The following is a 22,038-nucleotide window of genomic DNA, read 5'->3' as shown; positions in this document are numbered from 1 at the left end:
GGATGCCAGAGCTTGAATGCTTCTGCAAGCTCCTGGTGTTTGGGATGACCCTGGAGGCAGATGTGGGGAAAACAGCTCTTCTAGTCACAGCATCTGTGTCTGACACTGTTGGTGGGGTGATGGATTGGGCATCTGACTATCACCCATCTCTGCTGCTTGGAGAAGAGTAGGTATAGGCAGCAGAAGATGCCTTCTCTGGATCACCTGCTTGCCAGGGCTGGCTCCAATGAGAAGATCATCATAACAGAAGTTTCCTTTTCGTTCAGGTCATGGGGTGTTTCTCCTTATCACTAATTGCTCTGTTTCCCTGCTCCACCAGCATTTGGGACTGGAGATTTGGGTGATGAGGTAGCATCATCACGAAGTATGCATCTGTAAGACCCTCACCCATACTGTGAGCCCCCTGGGCCACTTGGGTGCTGGATACAAGTGCAATGAAGTGGGTAAAAGGGGCAAGGATGAGGCAGGTGCAGATGATGCAGGTGAGTTATGCAAACACAGGATGCAAATGACTGCCCTGCCTCAGCCATGGGCCGCTCCTTGTGGGGACATTTCCCAGTTGGGAGTTACTCGACACCCCCCCACCCCCCCCTTAAGAGCTGCATCCCATATGGATCTCCACCACCTCAAAAGGAGGTGGACAAGGAAGTCCTTGCTTGAGAGTCACTGAGACCTGAGACCCTCTTCTTTTCCTTTCCCCACTCTTCAGAAGGAGATGCAGTGACATACTTAGTGTCCTCCGTTACTACACCTCGAAGCATATCCAGCTCCCGCTATAAAACAAGTGAATGCCATTTAAACACTAAAGCAAAGGGAGCATCCCTGCCTATGTCCCATCCCAGCTCCTGCATCCCACAGCCGCCACGGGGCAGACGAACTCCGCAGCTCAGCCAGGATAAAAGCAAAAGCGTGCCCGCTGTCAGTCCCACTTGATTGAAACGCTTGCAAGAGGCTTTGTAATGCAAAGGGTTGTTCCCACCCAGGTGGCAGCACTTCGCTGCTCTTCCTACACCGGGTCTCGGTGCACTGAGTTTGCAAAGAAAACTGGTAGGATAGGAAACAGGCGACCTTCCCTCCTCCAGCAGCGTGCCGGGATAGCTCAGCTGAATTCTCTGTGCTGAGAAGCATAAGGGTTTGCCAGATAAAGGATTTGTGTATGGCTTATTGTTGGGCTGAATTTTCCTCTCTTGGCCAAGACTCAAGAATTTCCTGAGTAACTTTTTCTTTTTTTATCCTTTTTTTTTTTTCCTTTTTTTTTTTTTTTCAGTGAAATCTGCCTGGGCAACTCCACAACAATACGCTCTGTTTGCTTTTTATAACGTAAATAAATCTGAAGCCCTGCCAAGGAGGAAGGGGGAGAAGTGAGGGACCGTGTGAGGAATGCCTTTGGGCAGAAATGTCCACGTGAAGGAGTGGTTGTGTGAAGAGAAGTGATCCGAGCAGCACTGCAACCACTGGCCAGAGCTGACCCGGCAGCCCCACGTCCAGGGGTGCATTGCACAGAGTGAGCTTTGGATCCCTGTCAAACCCTCCCGTTAAGGTAAGGCTCGAGCATTTTTCTTAAAACAAGAGGAAAATGGTATTTCAGAGAGTTGGGAGCACTCGGTAATTAAGCATAAATAATGCTGGGTGAACACAGGGATGCAGGGAGATGGGTCAATGGGTGTCTTGGGAACAGGCTTGGTTAAGAGTGGGATTAAACTTATTGGCACTCTAAGCATAACAGGCATTTTAACCTCCATTTAATATAGAGCAAATGGGGCTCCATTTGCAGCAGAGGTGTATTTCTGGCAGTTCTTTTTGCTATAGGACATGATATGATTCAGCTATGGTCAGTATTTTAGGGCATCCAACGCACATAGGAGCAGAGTAACCTAAAGATGGAATTTAAAGAAGAAAAAAATTGTCTTTCGCTCCTAGAAATTCCCACTGAGGTTGACTGGGACCAGGCAGAGATGGGGGTGGTGGGGAGGGGACACTCGGGACATCTGCAATGGGACCTGGTGGCCAGCTCTTCATCCCGCTGAAGTCTCCTGGGTGTGAAGCTGGAACTCTGGCTGCATGTCAGCTTGTCCAAGTGTAGGCTGGCTTCACCATCCCAAGGAAACCTAGAGATGATCGTAACAAGCCAAATTTATATTTTTATATGCTTCGTGAGGACTTCGGTTGGAGAAGAATCCATTTGGAATGTGATGGTCAGATAGCAGATTCCTGTCCCTACCCTCCCAAAGTATCCCACAGAGGCAATACCTTTTGTTGTAGCTTTTAAGGATACACTTTCCTCTGTATGACTGGGAGCTTTGGAAGGGTTCAGTCTCCACGTGCTCTCAGAGTTCCCACCTGAGACTTTGTGTACAGAAGATTAAGGAACCACTGTCTGGAAGTGTACTCGAGCAGCAGAGCAGTTTGGCTGTGGGAGTTTGGTTTCCCTTTCACAGTTGGGTGCTTTGTCCTAACTTCAGTTACCCATGACTATTTCCCTAATGGTTAACATGGACATGTCTCATCTGCAGTGTTCCTCTGACAATACGTGCTATGCCTTGCTTCTTTAAGACTCAATACAAGCACTGGTTGTCATCCAGGAAACAAATCCCTGTTTTGCTTTGACCACAGCTTTGAGGATGTTGCGAGATCTTATGGAGTAACCCACCACTGCACACTCATGGTTGTTTTTTCTCTCTTGTTCCCCATGAAAAGCTCCGACGACGCAGCTCTCTCCATGCACTTCCAAGAATTTGTTCCCTCATAGCTCCCAGTTGCCTTCAGTTGACTCTGTTTTCTGTCTGAGCTCAGCTTGTACCACAGCCAAGAGTTTCTCAACATTTGGTGTGAAGCCTACAGCCCATTAAAATCACATGCAACTAGAATCTGTTGATTTTACTTGACTATGTTTTTGTCACTTCTTGGATATTCAGGCCACCCAAGCCAATTAGGTCATGCAGTCTTGATTTCCCTTTTGTATTATCGAGTTAACTCCTCGCAGCCTTGCCATGATTAAGCATGGAAGAATGAAATCTGGATTATAATTGGTGCCGTAGTGCTGAGCCACAAGGATGAGGAACGCACTGATGACAATAATGGCCTCTGGTGCAGGACAGAGACAGGGACCAAATGGCTTCATCTCCTCAGAAAAAGGAGAGTATTTCTGGCAGATATGCAATTGCTGGGCAAATAAAAGCAGTCACTGATGTTTCAGCATTGCTGTATCTGAAAGCAATTAGGTTTTGGTTTGTTGTTTTTTTTTTTTCCCTAGGTACAAAGATGAGGAGACTTAAGAGAAATCTGAGTCTGTTCCAGCAAACTAAAATTCTCTTGTGGAAAAATGTGCTTATCAAATGGAGGATGAAAATGCAGAGTTTTCAGGTAGGTTTAAAAGAACTTACCTGGGGATTTTGACTGATCCTGTTGCTGTTATCTCTTGAATATTAAGGTCACCCAAGCCGATCAGGTCTGACTGGCAATGAACACGTCTGCCTTTTTAGCTGGTATATTTGTCTTTTGCATGACACGGCAGAGCACAGATGGGTTCTCCAAGCAGAGTAAATTTCTGGGGTGAGGTACACAACACAACAACGTTGTTAGTCAATTGCTGACCAAGAAACCAATGAGACTCATTGCTTTGTTTACCCTGATCCAACAGAGGGATCCTCATATCCCCTTCTCTGTTTCCCTCACCCAGGAGTGGATGCTGTCCCTGCTCTTCCTGCCACTGATGTTCATAGTGAGCAACTTCATGATGTACATCCCCTACCCCGAGGTGCCACACAGCCACCTGGGGCAGCTGGATGATCCTGCCTACAATGCCACGGGAGTCACCATTGCTTTCACACCTGACACTGCAGCCACCAGGCACATAATGAACACAGTGGCCTCAAAGTCTGTGATGACAGGTATGATTTCTCTCTTAAATGCTTGGCTTTGGTGTTATTCAACCTTTTATACACGTTTGTGTTTAAGTGGTTCTTCCCATACCCTCCATTCTCACAAATATTTCTTCACGACTGTTTCAAGTAATTTAAACTGCTAGTGAGGTGAGAACATGCTTCAGGTTGGATATTAGGAAACAAGCAAGACCTACACCCACAGCCTGTGCGTGTGTTTTTCAGTGTGACAGAAACTCATTGCAATATTTCATCTTTTAAACCCCAGGGATAAAACTGGAGGCACTGGACACCGAGAGAGCCTTGGAAGAAGCCTGGATTTCGAATGAAGAGCTTATAGGAGTTGTATTTAAAAACAACTTCTCCTATCACCTCCGGTTTCCTGATGGGAATGTGGTTTTTCCAAATGAAAACCTTGAATATATAGGTACCCAGCTGTTTTCTGATGCCGTTTGATGCTCTTATTAAAATGTTATATATATATATATATATTTGTTGGTTCCTGCAGAGGATCTTAATCTTGTTTTCCTCTTCTATTAAATCAGTTGCATGTATGTGAGTGATGCCCTTTTCCCTCCATCCCTGCAGATAGCTGTTACAATTACTCATCACACTATTGCAACAGCCCCAGGTACTGGTACAAAGGTTTCCTGTCCCTGCAGTCCAGCATTGATGCTGCTATTATAGAGGTAAATCAGTTATGAACCGCAGTAAATCTCCTTTTAAAAGATACATCTCTCTCTATCTAGAAAAGACAAATATTGTGACAATAACAAGGGATGAGCTTGTCAGAAATCCTCTCTAGAAAAAGCAAATACTGCCTGAGTATTATTGGCAGCGACAGCAGGGACTTGGATGGGACCAGCAGTTTCCTACGGAAGATGTTGGGTTTTGATTTCATTTGAAGAGCTGTGCTGACTTTTGTTTCTCTTCAAAACTGCATTTGCTCCTGAAGGCTGGGAACCACATGTAGCACTACTGCTTGGTTTAGTGTATTTCCCAGGTGTCAAGGAAAAGGCAATACTTGGGTAGCACAAACAGCTGCTGGGTGGGTTGGTTTTCATAGATGATGGAGGGAGTCCAGCTGAGCCCTTCCCATTGAACTTTATTGTATTATTCCCCAGTGTCTCTAAGGCTGCATTACAAAGTAGTATTAAAAAGGCATTCTACGGCAGATGAATCAGAGGATTCATTGTACAGCCACAACTCACTGCAGAAAATAAACTGAATATTAATATTTTGACCTTGAATTCCTTCAGGTGGTGGCAAATCATTCAGTTTGGGAGGAAATGAGAACAATATCTGGTGTGCGCATGAAGTCCCGGAGTGTCATCTCCTCGATTACATTGGAGTACAGTTATTTCATGATTACTATTGTGATGTGCTTCTCCTCATTCATGTATTTCTTATCTGTGAATGTTGTAAGAGAAAAGAAGAAGCTCAAAGTACTGATGAAGTTGATGGGGCTACACGATATGGCATTTTGGTGAGTTCCTTTTTAACTATTGGGCACTTTCATAATACATCAATGAATTGAATGTGTTTATGAGTACCCTAAGGACAAACCAGAAGGGCTGAACATGGCCATTCCTCCTTGGGAATTTCCTGAAGTGGGCCATGCTCTCTGTTCTGCATAACATATGGTTGGGTTTGCTCTGGGAAATAGGTGATGTTTTAATTTGAAATGGTTCTGCCATCTAAATGACTTTGCATCAGCATTACGCAGCCATATAACAATAGCTCTCCACCTCCAGGCTGTCCTGGAGCCTGCTGTATGCCATCTACGTGCTGATCCTGTCTTGCCTGCTGGCTGCCCTGGTGGTACAGGAGACTTTCTACGCCAGCAGCTTCTCTGCTGTCCTACTGCTGCTTTTCCTGTATGGCCTTGCATGCGTAAGTCAGATATGAGAGCCAGATTTTCTCACTGCATGGTCTATTGATGTTTTGATAAGCATAAACATTGTTCCAGAGGCACGAGCACTGTGGTCAGAGTTGTATTTGTGTTTGATCACATGAAGTGAAAAAGCTGAGTGGGTTCTCTGCCTCAGTGAGTGGATTGAGTTGTAGACTGGCTATAGAAGACCTGATTGAAGCTCAGGTCTACCCCCTGAGAAAGGACTGGTCATATTTCATTACATAGACTCAGATAACCAGAGACCTGGCAATTGGCAATACTGCTGGTGAAGGATACTTATCTCCTCTGGAGCCTGAAGGACGTTTCTGTTCTTACAGGTCCACCTGGTCTTCATGCTCTGCTCTCTCCTGAGAACATCCAAACTTGTGGGCTCCATGGGGTTCCTCATCACCTTTCTCTTTGGCTGCCTGAGTCTCTCAGTGCTGATAGAAAAGCTTCCAGAACCTTTGAAGTGGTTTCTCAGCCTCTTTTGTCCTTTCACATTCAATGCTGGCATTGCAAAGGTACGGGGCATCATCTCAACAGAGTCAATAGGGTCAATGGGATAGAAGGTTTTGGGATTAACGAAGTCAACAGCATCCATGATTTGATGTCACTTGCATGATTTTTCAGCATGAAAATACTTCTACTTTGCCCTTTGTTTCAGATTTTCAATTTGGAAAGATACAGAATAGGTTTCTCATTTTCTAACATTATGGAGGAATCATACTTTTTACTTTCAACCTGCATTATGCTGACCTTTGACTCAGTCTTGTACATGCTGCTAGCTATCTACTTCGACAAAGTTCTGCAGGGTAAGTGTGGCTTATACTTATGGCCGTACTTTCCTCCTTTATACTTTTGATTTATGTGAATTTTGCGTGGTAGCTCCTCACAGAAATGATGAGCACACTGATGAAAATTCCCCTAGCTTTTAAGGTCACAAAGCACCAATTTCAAGGCAGGAAGGTAGTTTACAGAATCTCCAAAAGTGTTTGCCATAGGGTGGCATTCTTACAGTGCCTTCAGTTAACAGCACACCATCTTTTACTCTGTCATGCCAGGTAAATACGGCATCCCAGCCCCACCACTTTTCTGCTTGAAGCCCTCATATTGGATGCGGAGCAAGAGGGGCTCTCCTGGGGAAGGATACAGAGGTGCTGGAAGCCCCGAGGAGCACCCAGGGGACAACGTGGAGCCGGTACCCCTGGAGTTCAGGGGGAAGGAGGCCATCAGGTTGGAACTGAGCATCGTGCTGTTTGGTAGCTCGGGTCAATGCTCCTGCTGGCACCATTCTGCCATCAGCTCTGTTTCCATCTTCATGTGGTTTTGTTTCACAGAGAAACATCACAGTAAAATGTTAGAGATAAATAGATAACTCAGGCCACTAATGGTGACATCCCCATAAGCTCTTTGCTGTTTACTTTGACACGGACTTTGTTAAATTGCCATTACAGACAACAAGGAGAACCCGGAGGGCAGCCTGTTGCAAAGGGGCCATCTGTTGCAATGGGCCTGACCTTGTCCTTGTAAGGCTTGTTGCCCCTTTAGCATGTGCCAGGTAGCAGTGTTCACATCTGAATATAGAGCACTCAAACTCACACTTCCCATCCATTTATGTCATTTTGAATTCAGACAAGATAAGATTCAGACAGATAAGGATAAGAAAGGACACCTAAATGCATTTACAAGAATTCTGAAATAATATCTGCCTTTCCTTCCTTTTTAGACTCCACAATATTAAGAAAACATACAAAAAGAAAGACAAGAAGACAGAAGCCTTGAGAGGTACGAAAGCTGTGATATAAATTTCTGCTAAAGGTGAAGATTCACAGCTCTGCAAGTATTTCAGATGATCAAAGAAAGAAAAGAATTCTTGCATTGCTTGAAAAATTGTCTAAAATGTTGATGCAGCTGATTACTGTTTTATTCAGTTTTTATCCACTGATTTTCCATTCCCCAAAAAGTAAAGAGAAGAAGAAAGCTTTTTTATGTTGTCATATTTCTGTCTTTTCAGCTAATTCCAGAGCAGCTTCTTCTGCCTTCAGTTTTAGTTTTGCAGAATATTTCCTCAGTTTTCCTTAATGGACTCCTGACTAATTATTGCTGCTTAGTTCTTATCCTTCTGGACCTGCCTTGCCTTTGTCAATGAACAGAGGGGAGTAAAACCTCATTTTTTTCCCCCAGATCTGGTGTTGTTTGTGTTCTAGGTTTGTCTTTAAATATTTACGAGGGTCAGATCACTGCCTTGCTCGGTCACAGTGGGGCTGGAAAGACAACGCTCTTAAATGTGCTCAGTGGGCTGACTTTGCCTTCTGAAGGTAGGATGGGACTGGTAAGGTGCAATGAGAGAGCTTCAAAACTGTAAAGCCCATCTCGTTCCCTGCCATCATACGCATTTGTATAAATAGGCTCTGCAACCATCTATGACTACAAGCTGTCAGAGATAGGAGATAGGGAAGAGATCAGAGAGATGGTCGGTGTATGCCCACAGTTCAACACGCATTTCGAAGTTCTAACAGTGAAAGAAAATTTACAAACCTTTGCAGAGATCAAGGGCATCAAATCCAAAGAGGTAGAGCAAGAGGTAAGTGCAAGTTCCCCTGTAATGTGAGCCTGGGGACTTAGTGCACCCAAAGCAAGCCAACCTTGGTACACCCAAAGTGACCCAACCTTGGTGCACCCAAAGCAAGCCAACACACCCTTAGAAATCACTCCTTTGTTCCCAGCTATACCTCTTTTGTGGATCACAAAGGACAGACTGACAGCTGGTTCTGTGAATGGGCTTTCTTATGCTTTTTTTAGGTGCAAAACATTTTGGAACTGCTGGATATCAGCAGTGTGCAAGACACCCAAGCTGAGAAACTGAGTGGTGGGCAAAAAAGGAAGTTATCCATTGGAATAGCCATGCTTGGGAACCCACAGGTAAAGCAGCTCTGTAATATACAGAATATTCAGTAATTTTAACGTGGCCATCATTATTCCAGTAGGATGGTAAACTCTTTACCTTAATTTTACACATCTAGTTTAAAGCAGAGTCCCCTGAGCAGTGCACAGAGTGATTGCTCCTGCACACCAGATGGCCTGGCTCTTGCCTCCAGGACCTGAGGCTCTCAGGGGACACCAACCCCAAAAGCTGTGCAACCATTCCTTCAGTGGAGAAGGTCTGATCTCATCCCATGTGCAGGTGCTGCTCCTGGATGAGCCAACAGCAGGGCTGGATCCTCTTTCCCGGCACCAGGTGTGGAGCATCCTCAAGGAGCACAGAGCTGGCCGGGTGATCCTCTTCAGTACACAGTTCATGGACGAGGCCGACATCCTCGCAGGTAAGCAAAGTCTCAGCCTCCCTGCAGAGCATCCCTGCATCTGGAAGTCCTTCTCTGGACCAATCTACCTGGGATGAAAATCTGGATCATGGGATCTGCCCCCAGAGAAATACGAAGCACCACTGAACTGCCCATGGGAAGTCCAGATGTAGGAAAAAAATATTATATTAAATCACTGCTCTACAGCTTAAAATCTTCTTGTGCTTTATTTTTTTTCTCTCTTCAGACCGCAAGGCTTTTATCTCACGTGGGAGGCTTAAGTGTGTTGGCTCCTCTTTGTTCTTGAAGAATAAGTGGGGGATTGGCTATCATTTAAGGTACGCACTTCAGCTGTAATGACCAGTGTCTGGGAATAGGCATAAATCCATTAAGGTGTCTGTAAAAAGGAAACTCAAAACAGCAAAATGAGATGAATTCACATTCAGTTAAACTAGCTGGAGATGTAGTTTACTCCAGTGTGAGAAATGAAGTACAATTTGATGCATCCTAGCGAATACAGTCTTGTTTTAATTTCATTTGCTGTTTTAACCATTTGCTTTTTCCTTTCAATTGAGCAGAATCCACGTCAGTGATTCTTGTGATGCAGAGAACGTGACATCTCTAGTTAAGCAGTACATCCCCAACGTCATATTCTCAGGACACGGTCAATACGAGCTGAGATATAAACTGCCATTAGAAAACGTGAATAAATTCCCAGGTAATGTTCATGAAAATAATTCAGAGCTGTCCATAGAAAAGGAAAATGGAAACATTATGTGGGGAAAGAGAAATGAGGAACTTCTGCAAGGATTGCATGAAGACCATTAAACTGTTGCATGCAATGGCCACTACCCCATACCTGCTGCAGCAGTTGTGCCCATCAGTCTGGCAGTCTCGTAGCCCTGCTGCCTGGAGTGCTGATGCTAAATGGAGAAAGCTGCCCATGACAGGAGGTTGGAACTAGGTGATCTTCAAGGTCCCTCCCAACCCAACCCATTCTTTGATTCTGTGATTCTATTTAATTGTCACAGAACTGTGAATCTGGCAGCCTGAGGTTCCCTCTGAACCCCCTGCTTGTTGGCAGTTACTACTTTACTATTTTCCCAATGACTGGAGATACCTCACCCTGGTTGACTTCACCTTTCCAAAGTCTGGTCCATAGTCATGCTTGTGTTTGACACCCTGGTGGCACTGACAATACCTCTGTTACACAGATCTGTTCAGGGGCCTCGACAGCTGCTCTGGCCTGGGAATCATCAATTACGGAGTTAGTATGACAACCCTGGAGGATGTCTTCCTGAGACTGGAAGAAGCCGCTGTGGATCAAGAAGGTACAATTGTGGCTGTCAATACACAGCCCTCAGACAAGAGAGCAGCTGCTTCACAACCACCCCCATATCGCAGCGTAGAAGCTGGTTTCAGACATAACAGCACATGGAAAACTCTCTGCAGATGAGCGTGTCCCTGGGGAGTGGGCAGAAGGAGGAGCACGGAGCCCAGAGGAGATGGAGTCAGGCTCCCTGCTGCTCTCAGACACTGGGAGGATGACCATCAGCAGCTGGGCACTCTGGAAGCAGCAGGTCTTTGCCGTGGCATGGGTGCACTTACTAAAGCTCAAGAGCTCAGTGAAGAACCTCCTCTCCATGTGAGTATAAAAGGGATGGTCTTGTGTAGAGCTGGGGGCAGTCACAGGAAGGGGGATGATTTTCATGGCCCTGTTCTGAGGAGCATTTGGAGTAACTGAGATCAGGTCTTGGCTATGAATGATCTTGGCAATCTGCACACAGAGGAGAGAAAAGCAGCTTCTTTTCCATTGCTGGTAAATATTAAATCTGCCCCAAACACAAAGGCCTCTCCTTCCTTCCTCCCTTCCTCTTCTTTACAGTTTTGATACTCGATATCTTCTATGCGTTTTCATTCCTGCACTGGGTAAATTACACAAAGGAAATCCATTTACTTTCTGAATGTTTAGGAACAATTTTATTTCAGATGTGGAAGTTTTAAAATGAACTAGCATGTGCAGTCGGAGGAAGGAAAATACTGCTTTCAGAGTTCCATTTAAATCATTATTTTTTTAATACTTCCTCAATGTTGTCACGGTCTGAACTCATTTGACCCCATTGGTTTCAGTCTGCCATGCTGACATTTCCAGATGGGACACAAGAAACGGAAAGAAGATGCTGAGATAATCTATTGTTCCCAATATATAACCACAATCTGCAAAATGTCTCTTTTCTAAGTGTTTATTCACCTCTCTCTCCATGCAGTTTGCTGCTCTATGTGGTTTTCCTGCTCCCCCTGATTTTGCAGCTGGCACTGATGGCTGTCTGGCAGAGCATGAATGCCTGGGAGCTGTGCTCGTCGCGGTACTTCCTGCCCCTGCGGACCAGGGCTCATGCTGATACCACCAACCTGCTGGTGCTCAACAGCACGGGTGAGCTGGGCTCCTCATGATTTAATGGGCTGTAAATGAAGACTGATGATGCTTCAGTAGATGACATCCTAAAACGGTGACATGGAAAGGAATATCCCAGTAGGAAGAATGAGTAGGGATCCAGTTCTTTCCCTGCCTCACATCCTAACCTCCACCCAAATAGTTTCTGCTCTTTCAAAATTAATCCTGACCAGATTAACAGCCTTCTTCCAGAATTCTACCTTTGACGTTCCTTTGAGTGGATGCTATTTCACGTTACTTTGCCAGAGAATGATACTGTTGGCTTCATCAGACCATCATCAGGAGAATGCATTTGCAACTCAGTGAAGGGGGGTTGAAAAAGCAATGTTTCAGTCACTGAAACTGTCATCCATTAATTTCACAAACATTTCTGTGCAGTGACCCAATCCATACGTGCTGTCTGGCTTTCCAGGGTCATGGTTATGTATAGCAGTCATGGATTCAAAAAAGGAAACTGTCAAAGATTCTTTTGTTGCTCACTATTATGATTTCTCTGCTGTTGGCTTTCACATCAGGCTCAAGCATTGAGGACTTTATCCACGCTCTTGAAAGCCAAGATCTTGCACTGGAAATTACAAGCAAGGAAAATATCACAGAGGAGCTGAAACACAATGGGGCCATTGAAGTATCTCGTGAAGGCCAGGTGAGGACTTTTGCTGCCATCCTAACATTGCTTCTTAACAATGCACTAATTAAGCAAGGTTCCTCCTTCAGCTACACTGAACCTTTATTGGATCGAGTCCACAGGGATAAAGATTATTGAGTGTTTTAGCCAGTAATCTATGTGCTAGAAGAGACCCTATGATTCTGTTCCTCCATTTGGATGATCTTTTAGGTCCCTCCCAACCCAAGTCTTTCAATGATTCTATCTGTGTGCCAGAGTTATACAGATTTTCTTTGTGCTGCTTGCACAAAAGGCACAAGCAACATGCATTATTTTAGGCCTGAATTCTCCCGGCCAAGAGTTTTCATCCTGATTTCTTGCTCTCTGAAGAGCTACAGGTTTACCATCTTTTGCCACATGGAGGCCATCAACTGCTTCCCAGTGCTTGTGAACATCATCAGCAATGCTCTGCTGAGAGCTTTCAATTCCACCGCACACATCCAGATCTGGAGCCATCCTTTTTTCTATGTAAGTCTATGTATGACAGTTCAAGTTCTTTTACACTGCAATAAATGCTCCGAAATGAACATTTAGCCATTAGACTGTGGATGTTTCCTACAAATGTTTTGTTCTTCTGTTTTCAGGTAGATAATCCACGATCCTGGGATTACTTTGCCTCTTTCTACCTTATCTACATGCTGTTGCTATTCCCAGGTTTCCCTCCTCATTTTGCAATGGGCTATCTGCAGGACTACAAGGTAAATTCACTGAAATGCAGCAAATCTTGCATGAGCAGAAGAATCACAACTGTATTGCCATGTGTGGCATCTTGAGGCTCTTCACTGCGTGGTCAGCTTTGCAGCCAGCACAGACTGCTGAAAGACAAAAAAACATTGGATTTTAATACCAATACTGCAATACTAGAATAGCTTTTTACAAGCTTTATTAGCTTTTCAGTTCCAAGAGCTGTTCCTATAGCTGACACATTCTTTCCCAGACAGGAGCTCGTGCCCAGCTGCGGGTCTCAGGGCTCTTCCCCTCAGCATACTGGTGTGGGCAGGCACTGGTGGATGTCCCACTCTGCTGGCTCCTTCTCTTCTCCATGTTTGCGTTACAGTTTGCAATGAGCAGCAAACTGTCTGGGACCTTCAGCAGCTTCTTTCTGGTAAGTCCTTTTTCTAGTGAACACTGGTTTGCTAAGGGGGGATTTGGGTAATACTTCCAGCAAGAGCAATGCTAGCTGAGACAGCAGCTATGAGGAGGGAGGTAGCATTTTGGAGAATATCCCCACAAAATCATGGCAGAACTTTAGCAGTTCATTGTAGCAGGCAGGAAGAAAATATGTGGACCCCAGATCGTTACTGCCTTTCTCCTCGTTTCACCTCCTATAATGTGAGCTTCCCCAGCTGGAAAAGAAAGGCAATAAATCCTGCCTTAATACACTCCTGTACACTAAGCAGACAAACTGTGGTAGTTTCTGAACGTCCTGATCTTAATGAATGACCACACAAACTGAACCACATTGCTGAATATAGGTTTCTGGTTGTTGACATGACTCCATTTTCTCTAATAATAGCACTTTTCTCTGCAGATCACGAATGCTTTTGGCTATGGAATTTCTATCGTTTTCTTCATCTATTTAATCTCCTTCCTCTTTCGGAAAGGATGGAACTGTGATTTTTGGTCTTTTATCCTAATAGTGGTAAGCATATGGCTCGATAACGCAATATGAGGTTTACGGAAATGTATTTTGAGATCTTAAAGACAACCTAGAGGTCGAAACACCAATTATAGATCCAGGACATAGATAAGGGCATGTGTTTTTTATAACAAAAAAGTCAATAGAAATCACTGTCACTTTGTTCTGCTCTGTGCCAGTCCCCCTTTTTTCACCCAGCCCTTTGCTCCCACAATTCTGGAAATAAGGATTCATTTCACAGTTTGTGTCATTCCTTACAAGCACTGCCTTTCTTTCTCTCTTCTCCCAAAGCCTTGCTCAAGTTAAAGTTTCAAAACACGAAACAATGGGGAATTTGTGTTCCGTTCCCTTATTCTGTGTAGATCAGATGGGATAGTGTGAAGTGGGATGGGAACTGAACGGGATCCCATACTGCTTCTTTCTGACCAAAGCAGCACTGTGCCTGGGGAGGAGTTTACCCAGATGACCCAAAGCAGCGGCAGAGATAGATGAGGACCTCCTGCACCCTCATCCTTTCTTGTCTTTATGCTTCTTGTCTTTGTGTTTCTTGTCCATCTTGAGAAATTCCAAGGGGATTTGAAAAGGTAGATCTGTGCAACTTTTATGACCGGTGAGGAACACAAACCTTCTTATCAGCTCAGTAACCCTCTTGTTTCATTTGTAGGCATGCCTTGTTACTTTAATTGTCAGCAGAATCGTGGATTACCTAACAGAACTTGAAATCTCTCTCTACCTCCTGTCTCTGCTGATCCCCCTGTACCCACCCTTGGGCGTCATGATCGACATTGAGCAGGTAAATGGCTGCACTGGCATCTGTTGGGTAATTCTTTCAGACCAGATGGAATTTCTCCATCTGTCCATTACTGCTATGGGCTGCTTCTTGTTCACATGGGCCGTGACTGTGGGTTAGGAAAGCGATCTTAATTCTTCCCATGCTAAGTCAAGCAGCTGGGCTTGAACAATCATAAGAGAAAATACAAGACTGCACATCTGACTTTGCATGGAAACTGAGTGAGAGTTATGGATGCTCCCAAAGTGTTTTACTGCACGTCAGCTGGGAGTGGCCATGGAAAGGGAGCAGGAAATTAAAAAAGAACCCTCCAGCTATTTGCAAAGCCATTTCTGTGCCATAAGGGAATTAGGAGAGAAGTTCAACCAGGAAAGGACCCCTCCTCTGCCTCTTCCCCCTCTCTCCAGCCTCTACTCTGTTGGGCCCCCAAAGGAGAGAGATGTTTTCCTCTGACAAACCACCATCCCTCCAAAAAAAGAGCCTGATGCATCTACTGAGTGCTACGGCATTTTCTGGAGTATGACTGGAGTACCCAAAGTGAAGAGTTTATGGTGAATGTTTTGGATAAACTAGAAGCTTTTGTGCATTCTTGATGTATTTGTTATTTGTATTTAAAGCTTCTAACACTACCCAGCATTATATAAAGGAATTGCAGGTCTTCATTGTGTATTTTTTTTTACTCCTTCAGATGTTTATAGAAGACTCGGACTCAACTGAAGGCTTCCCAAACAACAAAGTACTCATAGCCGTCTTTGCAGTAAGAAAACATTTAAGATTACTTTTATTTAGCACTGTGCATCTCCCAGGCTGTATCCTCAGTTATAAGGAAGCGAGTTCATCTTGCATAGAAGGAGGATCCTTCTATGTGATGTGGATGTGGATGACAGATCACCCACCTACGTGACAATAGTTTTGTTCCACTGAAATGGAGAAGGGAAAAGGGAAATAAGTCCAGGTGGCTTGATGCTTCTGTCATTGATGTTTTCTGCAGTACTGGTAGATGACAGCAGAGTTCACAGCCTTCAGGATTACCCTGAATTGAGATGGCAACAGATTTTAATTTCACATGCCGTGTTTTTCTCCCCATGTAGTTTATAACTCTGCCACCATCTTTTCAGCTTCAGCCACAGCGGAATGGAAGGCAAGTCTGTCAGTGTGGCAACCTCTTTTTTTTTCAGCCTTACATCCATTCTGTGGTTTTCGTTTTCCTTCTTCGTTATTTGGAGATAAAGTACGGAAGGCCAGTTCTGAGAAAGGACCTGGTATTTAGGTTCGTATGAATGCACACAACGCAGGCACTGCTAGATGCTGCTTTTCTTTGAAGACAACACCTTGACCAAATGCTAAGATGAACCTGTTTCGATCTATAGAATTTCCCCAAGGAAAGAGAACAGCCATCAGCATCCCGAGGAGCCCAAAGAGGAAGATGAAGATGTTAAAGCTGAAAGAGAAGCGGTGAAAAATGCCATAGCAGCTTCGAGTCAGGAGGAGGTAAGGCTGAGTGTGGTTCTTCTTTCTTTGCTTTATATCAGTAATAAAATTGTTGGTTTAGGGGAAAAAAAAAAAATAGCCAAGATTAATAAGGGCAAGTGAATGAATTGGCTGAATTTGTCATTCCTCAATGGAAAAACCCAGCTCTTGAGTGGGCAGAGCGGGTCCCTTCAGGATAAAGAAGAAACCTTTTAAGTGGAAAATGGACAGTGTTCCATGGCATCTCAAATTCTCAGATCTTTTAAAGTTTTTTTTGCCTTTTAAAATGAAAAACTGTTACAGAAGGATGAATGCTATTCAGTATAACGGACTGATCTTTCTTTCTCCTTCTTGCTTTCAGAAATCAGTTATTATTGTCAGTAATCTCTACAAGGAATATAAAATTAAGAAAGCTGGTTCCATTTTGAGGAAGAAGAAGAAAATTGCCACCAAAAATATTTCCTTCTGTGTTAAAAAAGGTGAGGACTGGAACTGTTTTACTTTGACCATACCCAGAGAGCTAATCCTCTGCAGGCTCTGTTATCTGAGCCACGACACCAAGGTGGAATCCATTTGCTCTATGCTTAAGGCATGCCCAGTGTATGGCTGGCAAGATAATGAACAATACAGACACATCCAGTCTTTGACTCTCCGCCATCCAAAATCACACTACCTCCTCTACAGCAGTCACTTCAGCAGTGGCTTCTGGGAGCAACGCTCAGACTCATGTCACTGCATCAGCTACACAGTTGAAAAGTAATTTATGACCTCTCTGAGCATATACTCATACATCTGTATAATTGTATATGATCCCTGATATTAGTGTACTCTCTTTAAGCCTATTTTTATGAGACTGCCTGATATCTCCACTGAACCGTAGGCCTTACTAAGAAATGTTGTGTGCTGATTTCAGGAGAAGTATTAGGACTTCTGGGACCCAATGGAGCTGGTAAGAGCACAGTCATCAAGATGATAGCTGGGGAGACAACGCTGACAGCTGGGCAGGTAGGAGGCTGCTGGGGTCTGGAGGGAAGGGGATAGATGTGTGCTAAAAATGCAGAGCTTGTACCTAGCTAAGCAATGTATTTTTCTTTTTCAAAGCAATATTAGGGATCAGGGTTTTGACTAAGTACATTGTGCTATTGAACTATGTATTAATAAAAATGATGGTGAGCTGCTGCTAACTCTAGCAACCTGTACACCTCTACTAATTCACCATGATTATATTCAGGAGCTATGAGGGTTGCAAAACCAATCCCTCGCCCCTCAGGTTTCCTCCCCTAAAGCCCTGTGAAGTCCATAGATCCCCTCCAAACCTTCCACCCATGGCTGTGCACATGTGAAACACAGCTTGGTCATGCAGGTGCTGTTGAGGAGCCGAGATGCCATGCCATGCTGGCCACAGGACCATGTGCTTGCCTACCTGGGGCACTGCCCACAGGAGGACCCACTGTGGCCAGACCTCACTGTGCATGAGCACCTGAAGATCTACGCAGCTGTGAAGGGCACGCGCAAGGAGGACATGGCCACTGCCATCAACAGGTATGGGGTGAGGGTGGTCCCGGGATCAGTGATGTGGCACTTGGGGACATGGTCAGCAGGCATAGCAGGATGGGTTGGGGTTGGACTTGGGGATTTTAGAGGTCTTTTCCAGTCTGAATGATTCCATAAACATTCATTCATGTTTTTTTTAACACAATTTACTGAAATCAAGCAGGAGTCAAAATTCGGGCATAAAAAAAAAGTTCATTTTCCTTATTGTTTTAGGAACTGCTGATTTCTCAGCTGGGAATAGCAAGTTCTTTCATTCCTTTCTTCCCTTTCCTCACAGATTAGTGAGTGCTCTGGAGCTTCAGGACTATTTAAAAAAACCAACCAGAAAACTACCTGCTGGGATAACCAGAAAGGTGTTTTTATTTTTATTTTTTCCCCTTTTTACTATAATGAGCACTGAAATGTTCATAACATGAATGAAAAATGCCCTCTGGGAGCAGTGGGACCTACCTCTGCTCCCAACAACCTGGGAGAGCATCACATTGCACTTTCCCTGTCTCCTATCAATCAAGTTTAATGTTCACAAAGAATACAGCGCTGCCTGCAGCTCCTCAAAGACAGTGCTGGGGCTGCAGGAGGTCTGACCCTGACCCCTCTCCCTGCCATAGCTGTGCTTTGCTGTGTGCATGCTGGGCAACCCTTCGGTCCTGCTGTTGGATGAGCCATCAACTGGCATGGACCCCAATGGACAGCGCCGCATTTGGTGAGCAGTACCCCAGGCACCATGCTGATGCATGGTGAGGGGCTGGAAGCCACAAGTGGACATGTAGGGTGGGGGGGGAGGGTTGGGTAAAGAGCACCCTATCTGTAGTTAATGCTGCTCGTATCATTTTTAACAAAACCTGTTTACTCGGTTCTCCTTATCCAAAGTGTTAAGAAGTTCTCCTTGTTGCATGTGTTAGGATAGTTGTATTTGAGTTTAAAAGAATCCAAAACTGGATTTATGTCCGAAATGATTTTAGGGCCTAGAGGGACAAAACTTGGATAAAAAGTGCCTCTTATTTCCAGGTAGTGTTGGCTCTTTTCTTTTTAACTCATGTGTCCTCAGGAAAATGATTCGTGCTGCCCTGAAAACCCAGGAGACAGGTACTGTGCTGACCACACACTACATGGAGGAGGCAGAGGCAGTGTGCGACCGCGTGGCCATCCTGGTGGCTGGGCAGCTGCGGTGGGTATTAGCAAGGCTAGGATAAAGGCTTCTTCCCCAGCCTCATCCCCCACCGTTGGCTTCGTGAAGTGATCCCCAGAACTGTAAGATTTGGGAAGGAGCAGACATCAGTGGATCCACACTGACACTGCACTTCTCGACTCACCTGCAGGTTCATTGGCTCCATTCAGTACCTGAAGAACAAGTTTGGCAAAGGCTATCTGCTGGAAATTAAAGTCAAGGACCCAGAGAGCACTGATCTTCTACATGCTGAGATTTTGAGGATTTTCCCAAGCGCTGCCCGTCAGGAGAGGTAACTACAAAATAGGAAACAAACAGTGTTACATCATCTCTAAAAACATGCTCAGTAGGATGGCCAAATACAGGATCTCAGCTGCAGAGAGATCAATGGGTCAGAGAACCAATGAGGTGACCTTATTCAACAGTAGCACTGTTGCTATCCCCACGGTAAAACATCCATAGGTCCAGCTCATACTGTAACATAAACTTCTGAATGCAAAAGCTCAATCTAGAGCAAGAATCCCCTTTTCTTCTTTTTCTTCCAGGTTCCCCTCTTTGCTTGTCTACAAGGTCCCAATGGAAGATGCACTGCCCCTGTCTCAGTCTTTCTCCAAGCTAGAGGAAGGTAAGAGCAAAGCAAGATGACTATTTGAAAAGGTGAAACACTAACAGGTAATTCTCAACTCGATTTCTATTTCTCTGCAGCCAAACAAAACTTCAACCTTGAGGAGTACAGCTTCTCTTTGAACACTTTGGCTCAGGTACGTGACCTCAAGGTGTGAGCAAAACCACAGTGAGGTCTGGGCCAGCACTGAGGCAGGAGGAAAGAACCTGCCCCAAGGGGGTTGGTAAGGATTTCTCTGCTAGGAAAGTGGTGGAAAATGGTGGAGTTTGGTTTGTTTTAGTTTAGTTTTGCCACTGTTGGGAAGCAGCATGGTCAGGACAACACAGGTAGCATGCTGTCACCCAAGACACATTGCACATAGGGAAAGATGGATGTCCCTGATGATGCCCAGGCCCAGCCACTGCGGTCATTGCTTGCACAAGGCTGACAGCAAAGTGCAATCCCTCCATGAGTACAACCCATCCCATGGATATACCTATGATCAAGATTCTCAGCTCCTGTGTCTGTGTTCCCCACATAGAGTTACATGAAGATGTACCTGTGAGAGCTGTTGCAGAACTGCGCCTCCTGCAAAGGTGCATCACAGCATCTAGGGAGGGTCCAAGAAATAAACACAACTTTCTATTGCCCATTTAGGTCTTTTTGGAACTCTCCAGAGAGCAGGAGAAGGATAATTTTGATCTCACTTTGGATGGCCCTTTTGAATGGAAACAACTTCAGCAGGAGGACAGTTAAAGGTCTATGATGCTCATTTACACATTACTCTGTATTAGCCTAAGTGATGTGATAACTGCACATATCTACTGCCATTATCAGTGTACCAGGAGGAGGATCAGGTTCTGCCTCTCTAGGGAGCATCAGCCATGGGCTGCTCTCTGATGCAGAAGGCATTTCACCAGGACTGTATGGGTGCCTACACTGAACTTTGCCCCAAGAGAGTCTCCAACAGCTGCTTGTTGAAACTGTACCAGCACCAATGGAAGCTCCCATCAAGCAGAGGAGGTTGGAGCAGAGGGACAAGGAAGGATTGCAGAGAGGTGGGTCCTACCCCATCTCTGAGGTCAAGGCTTGCTTTGTTTGGTGGATCTGGGTACATCGGCAAGTCTGGGCCCCACTGCCCATCTCTTCAGTTCATCTCCCACACACGTGGCACTATAAGATGCCTTTAAACACATCTTGTTAAAAATTTACCCTCTATTTTTATATCCTCCCAATAAACACCTGCATAGAACCCATGGTTATGCCTTCACGTTATACCTGTGCTCATTTACAACAGCAAAACAAACCCTCTCAGAAAACACAAAGCCCAGTTTTCTCCTATAACATACAGTCATGACTATGTTGCAATCTCTGCCTGTAGACATTATGCACTCAGCTCCAAAACATGCTCTGGCAGCCAGAGGACACTCATTCAGAGATTATTTCCCTGCTGCTTGCACAATGGTTTTACTCCCACCCCTGGGGAATGGGAAAGTGAAGCCCCAGTCACTTCAGTCACCTGCTTGTGCACTCAGCTCCAGAGAACATAAACTCAGGGAAAGGGAAGAACTTCGTTCAGTGTCCTGAAGGTACCTGCAGCAGTCAGGAATTCAGGGCTGTGTAAGCCATGACCACCTTGATTTCACAGCCATTTATGCAATACATTAAGGATGTGGCTAGTGGGCACAGTGGGTTACTGGTTGGACCCGATGATCTTAGACATATTTTCCAACATTAGTGATTCTACACATTGCTTTTCCCCCCTCTGCATTTCTGCCCCTACATGCAGACCTTTGCTTCTTTAACAAGGAAAAGACCTCCACAGTGCCCTGAGGCTGCCAGGCAGGAGCTGGAGACAGGGGAAGGGTAATAGAGACAGTGCAATCACCAGCACAAAGCTGAGATTCCCAGTGCTCAGACCACAGCCAGTGCTGGGAGAATGGGGTTCTGTGCCCTGCATAAAAGAGAGCTAAGCTGGCAGCAAGGAATGGACAGAAGTGCTCAAAAAGTTCACAAGCACTTTGCTTTGCTGTTTAAGGGAAGAAAAAAAAGACGAAAGAAGAACAAGAGTGAGATTTTCTGGAAGCCATCAGGCTTCATGAATGTTCCCTGCAGAGGTCACCCTCCCTCCATCCCTTCCCTGAGAGGCTGTGGGGAAATGCCCCCCCTCTGCTTCTGCCATAGGACAGGTGGGGTGTCTCAGCACGCAATCTGCCTCCCTCCAGCAAGCAGTCCCCTGCTTGTGCACCGCCTGCTCCCTTCTGCAACGGAGTTTCTTATTTTTAGGTTTAATAATGCCTTCTTTATGCTTTTTCCATTTTCCCCTGCTGACAGCTGGGTGGCCAGCATGCCCCCATTGCACAAAGGGCCATTCACTCACCACCAGTCCCAAAGCATTGTGCCCCAGACAGGCAGCAGCAAGGAGCAATGTGCATCTTTCAGTTTAAGGGAGAATCACACGATCACTGAAGCTGGAAAAGATCTCTAAGTTCTCCAAGCCCAATCCACCCCACCATGCCCACTGATCACATCCCTCAGTGCCACATCTCCGCAGCACCTCCAGCACTGATGATTCCCCCAAATCCTGAGCAGCTGTGCCAACAAAACATCGCTC

The 22,038-nt window shown here is 45.1% G+C and overlaps 1 protein-coding gene across 1 annotated transcript; it reads left to right on the top strand.

The window, feature by feature from the left end:
* Window positions 1–1,390: 1,390 nt before the first annotated feature.
* On the top strand, window positions 1,391–20,679 carry LOC140259920 (ATP-binding cassette sub-family A member 10-like). Its single transcript, XM_072351684.1, has 39 exons — window positions 1,391–1,540; window positions 3,254–3,363; window positions 3,680–3,890; window positions 4,150–4,308; window positions 4,470–4,570; window positions 5,141–5,367; window positions 5,636–5,774; window positions 6,114–6,299; window positions 6,443–6,590; window positions 6,840–7,011; window positions 7,505–7,563; window positions 7,986–8,096; window positions 8,187–8,362; window positions 8,581–8,700; window positions 8,963–9,101; window positions 9,328–9,418; window positions 9,659–9,798; window positions 10,295–10,411; window positions 10,533–10,725; window positions 11,348–11,514; window positions 12,051–12,178; window positions 12,530–12,667; window positions 12,784–12,897; window positions 13,137–13,304; window positions 13,731–13,841; window positions 14,503–14,631; window positions 15,317–15,385; window positions 15,807–15,898; window positions 15,999–16,119; window positions 16,460–16,577; window positions 17,012–17,103; window positions 17,462–17,640; window positions 17,930–18,005; window positions 18,261–18,355; window positions 18,701–18,820; window positions 18,972–19,112; window positions 19,366–19,445; window positions 19,526–19,581; window positions 20,082–20,679. Exons 2-39 carry the CDS (start codon window positions 3,262–3,264, stop codon window positions 20,178–20,180), a joined length of 4,884 nt encoding a protein of 1,627 aa, XP_072207785.1. The 5' UTR covers window positions 1,391–1,540; window positions 3,254–3,261; the 3' UTR covers window positions 20,181–20,679.
* Window positions 20,680–22,038: the final 1,359 nt, after the last annotated feature.

This window comes from Excalfactoria chinensis, chromosome 17 (assembly GCF_039878825.1).
Source record: "Excalfactoria chinensis isolate bCotChi1 chromosome 17, bCotChi1.hap2, whole genome shotgun sequence".
NCBI lineage: Eukaryota > Metazoa > Chordata > Aves > Galliformes > Phasianidae > Excalfactoria > Excalfactoria chinensis.
This window is presented reverse-complemented; position numbering and strand designations above follow the sequence as displayed.

Bases quoted from the DNA above. Each gene is read 5' to 3' on its own strand.
- LOC140259920 (XM_072351684.1), top strand. From the start codon at position 3,262: ATGAGGAGACTTAAGAGAAATCTGAGTCTGTTCCAGCAAACTAAAATT. The intron at 5,368-5,635 runs GTGAGTTCCTTT...CTCCACCTCCAG, and splicing joins CTACACGATATGGCATTTTG to GCTGTCCTGGAGCCTGCTGT. The intron at 7,564-7,985 runs GTACGAAAGCTG...TTTGTGTTCTAG, and splicing joins GAAGACAGAAGCCTTGAGAG to GTTTGTCTTTAAATATTTAC.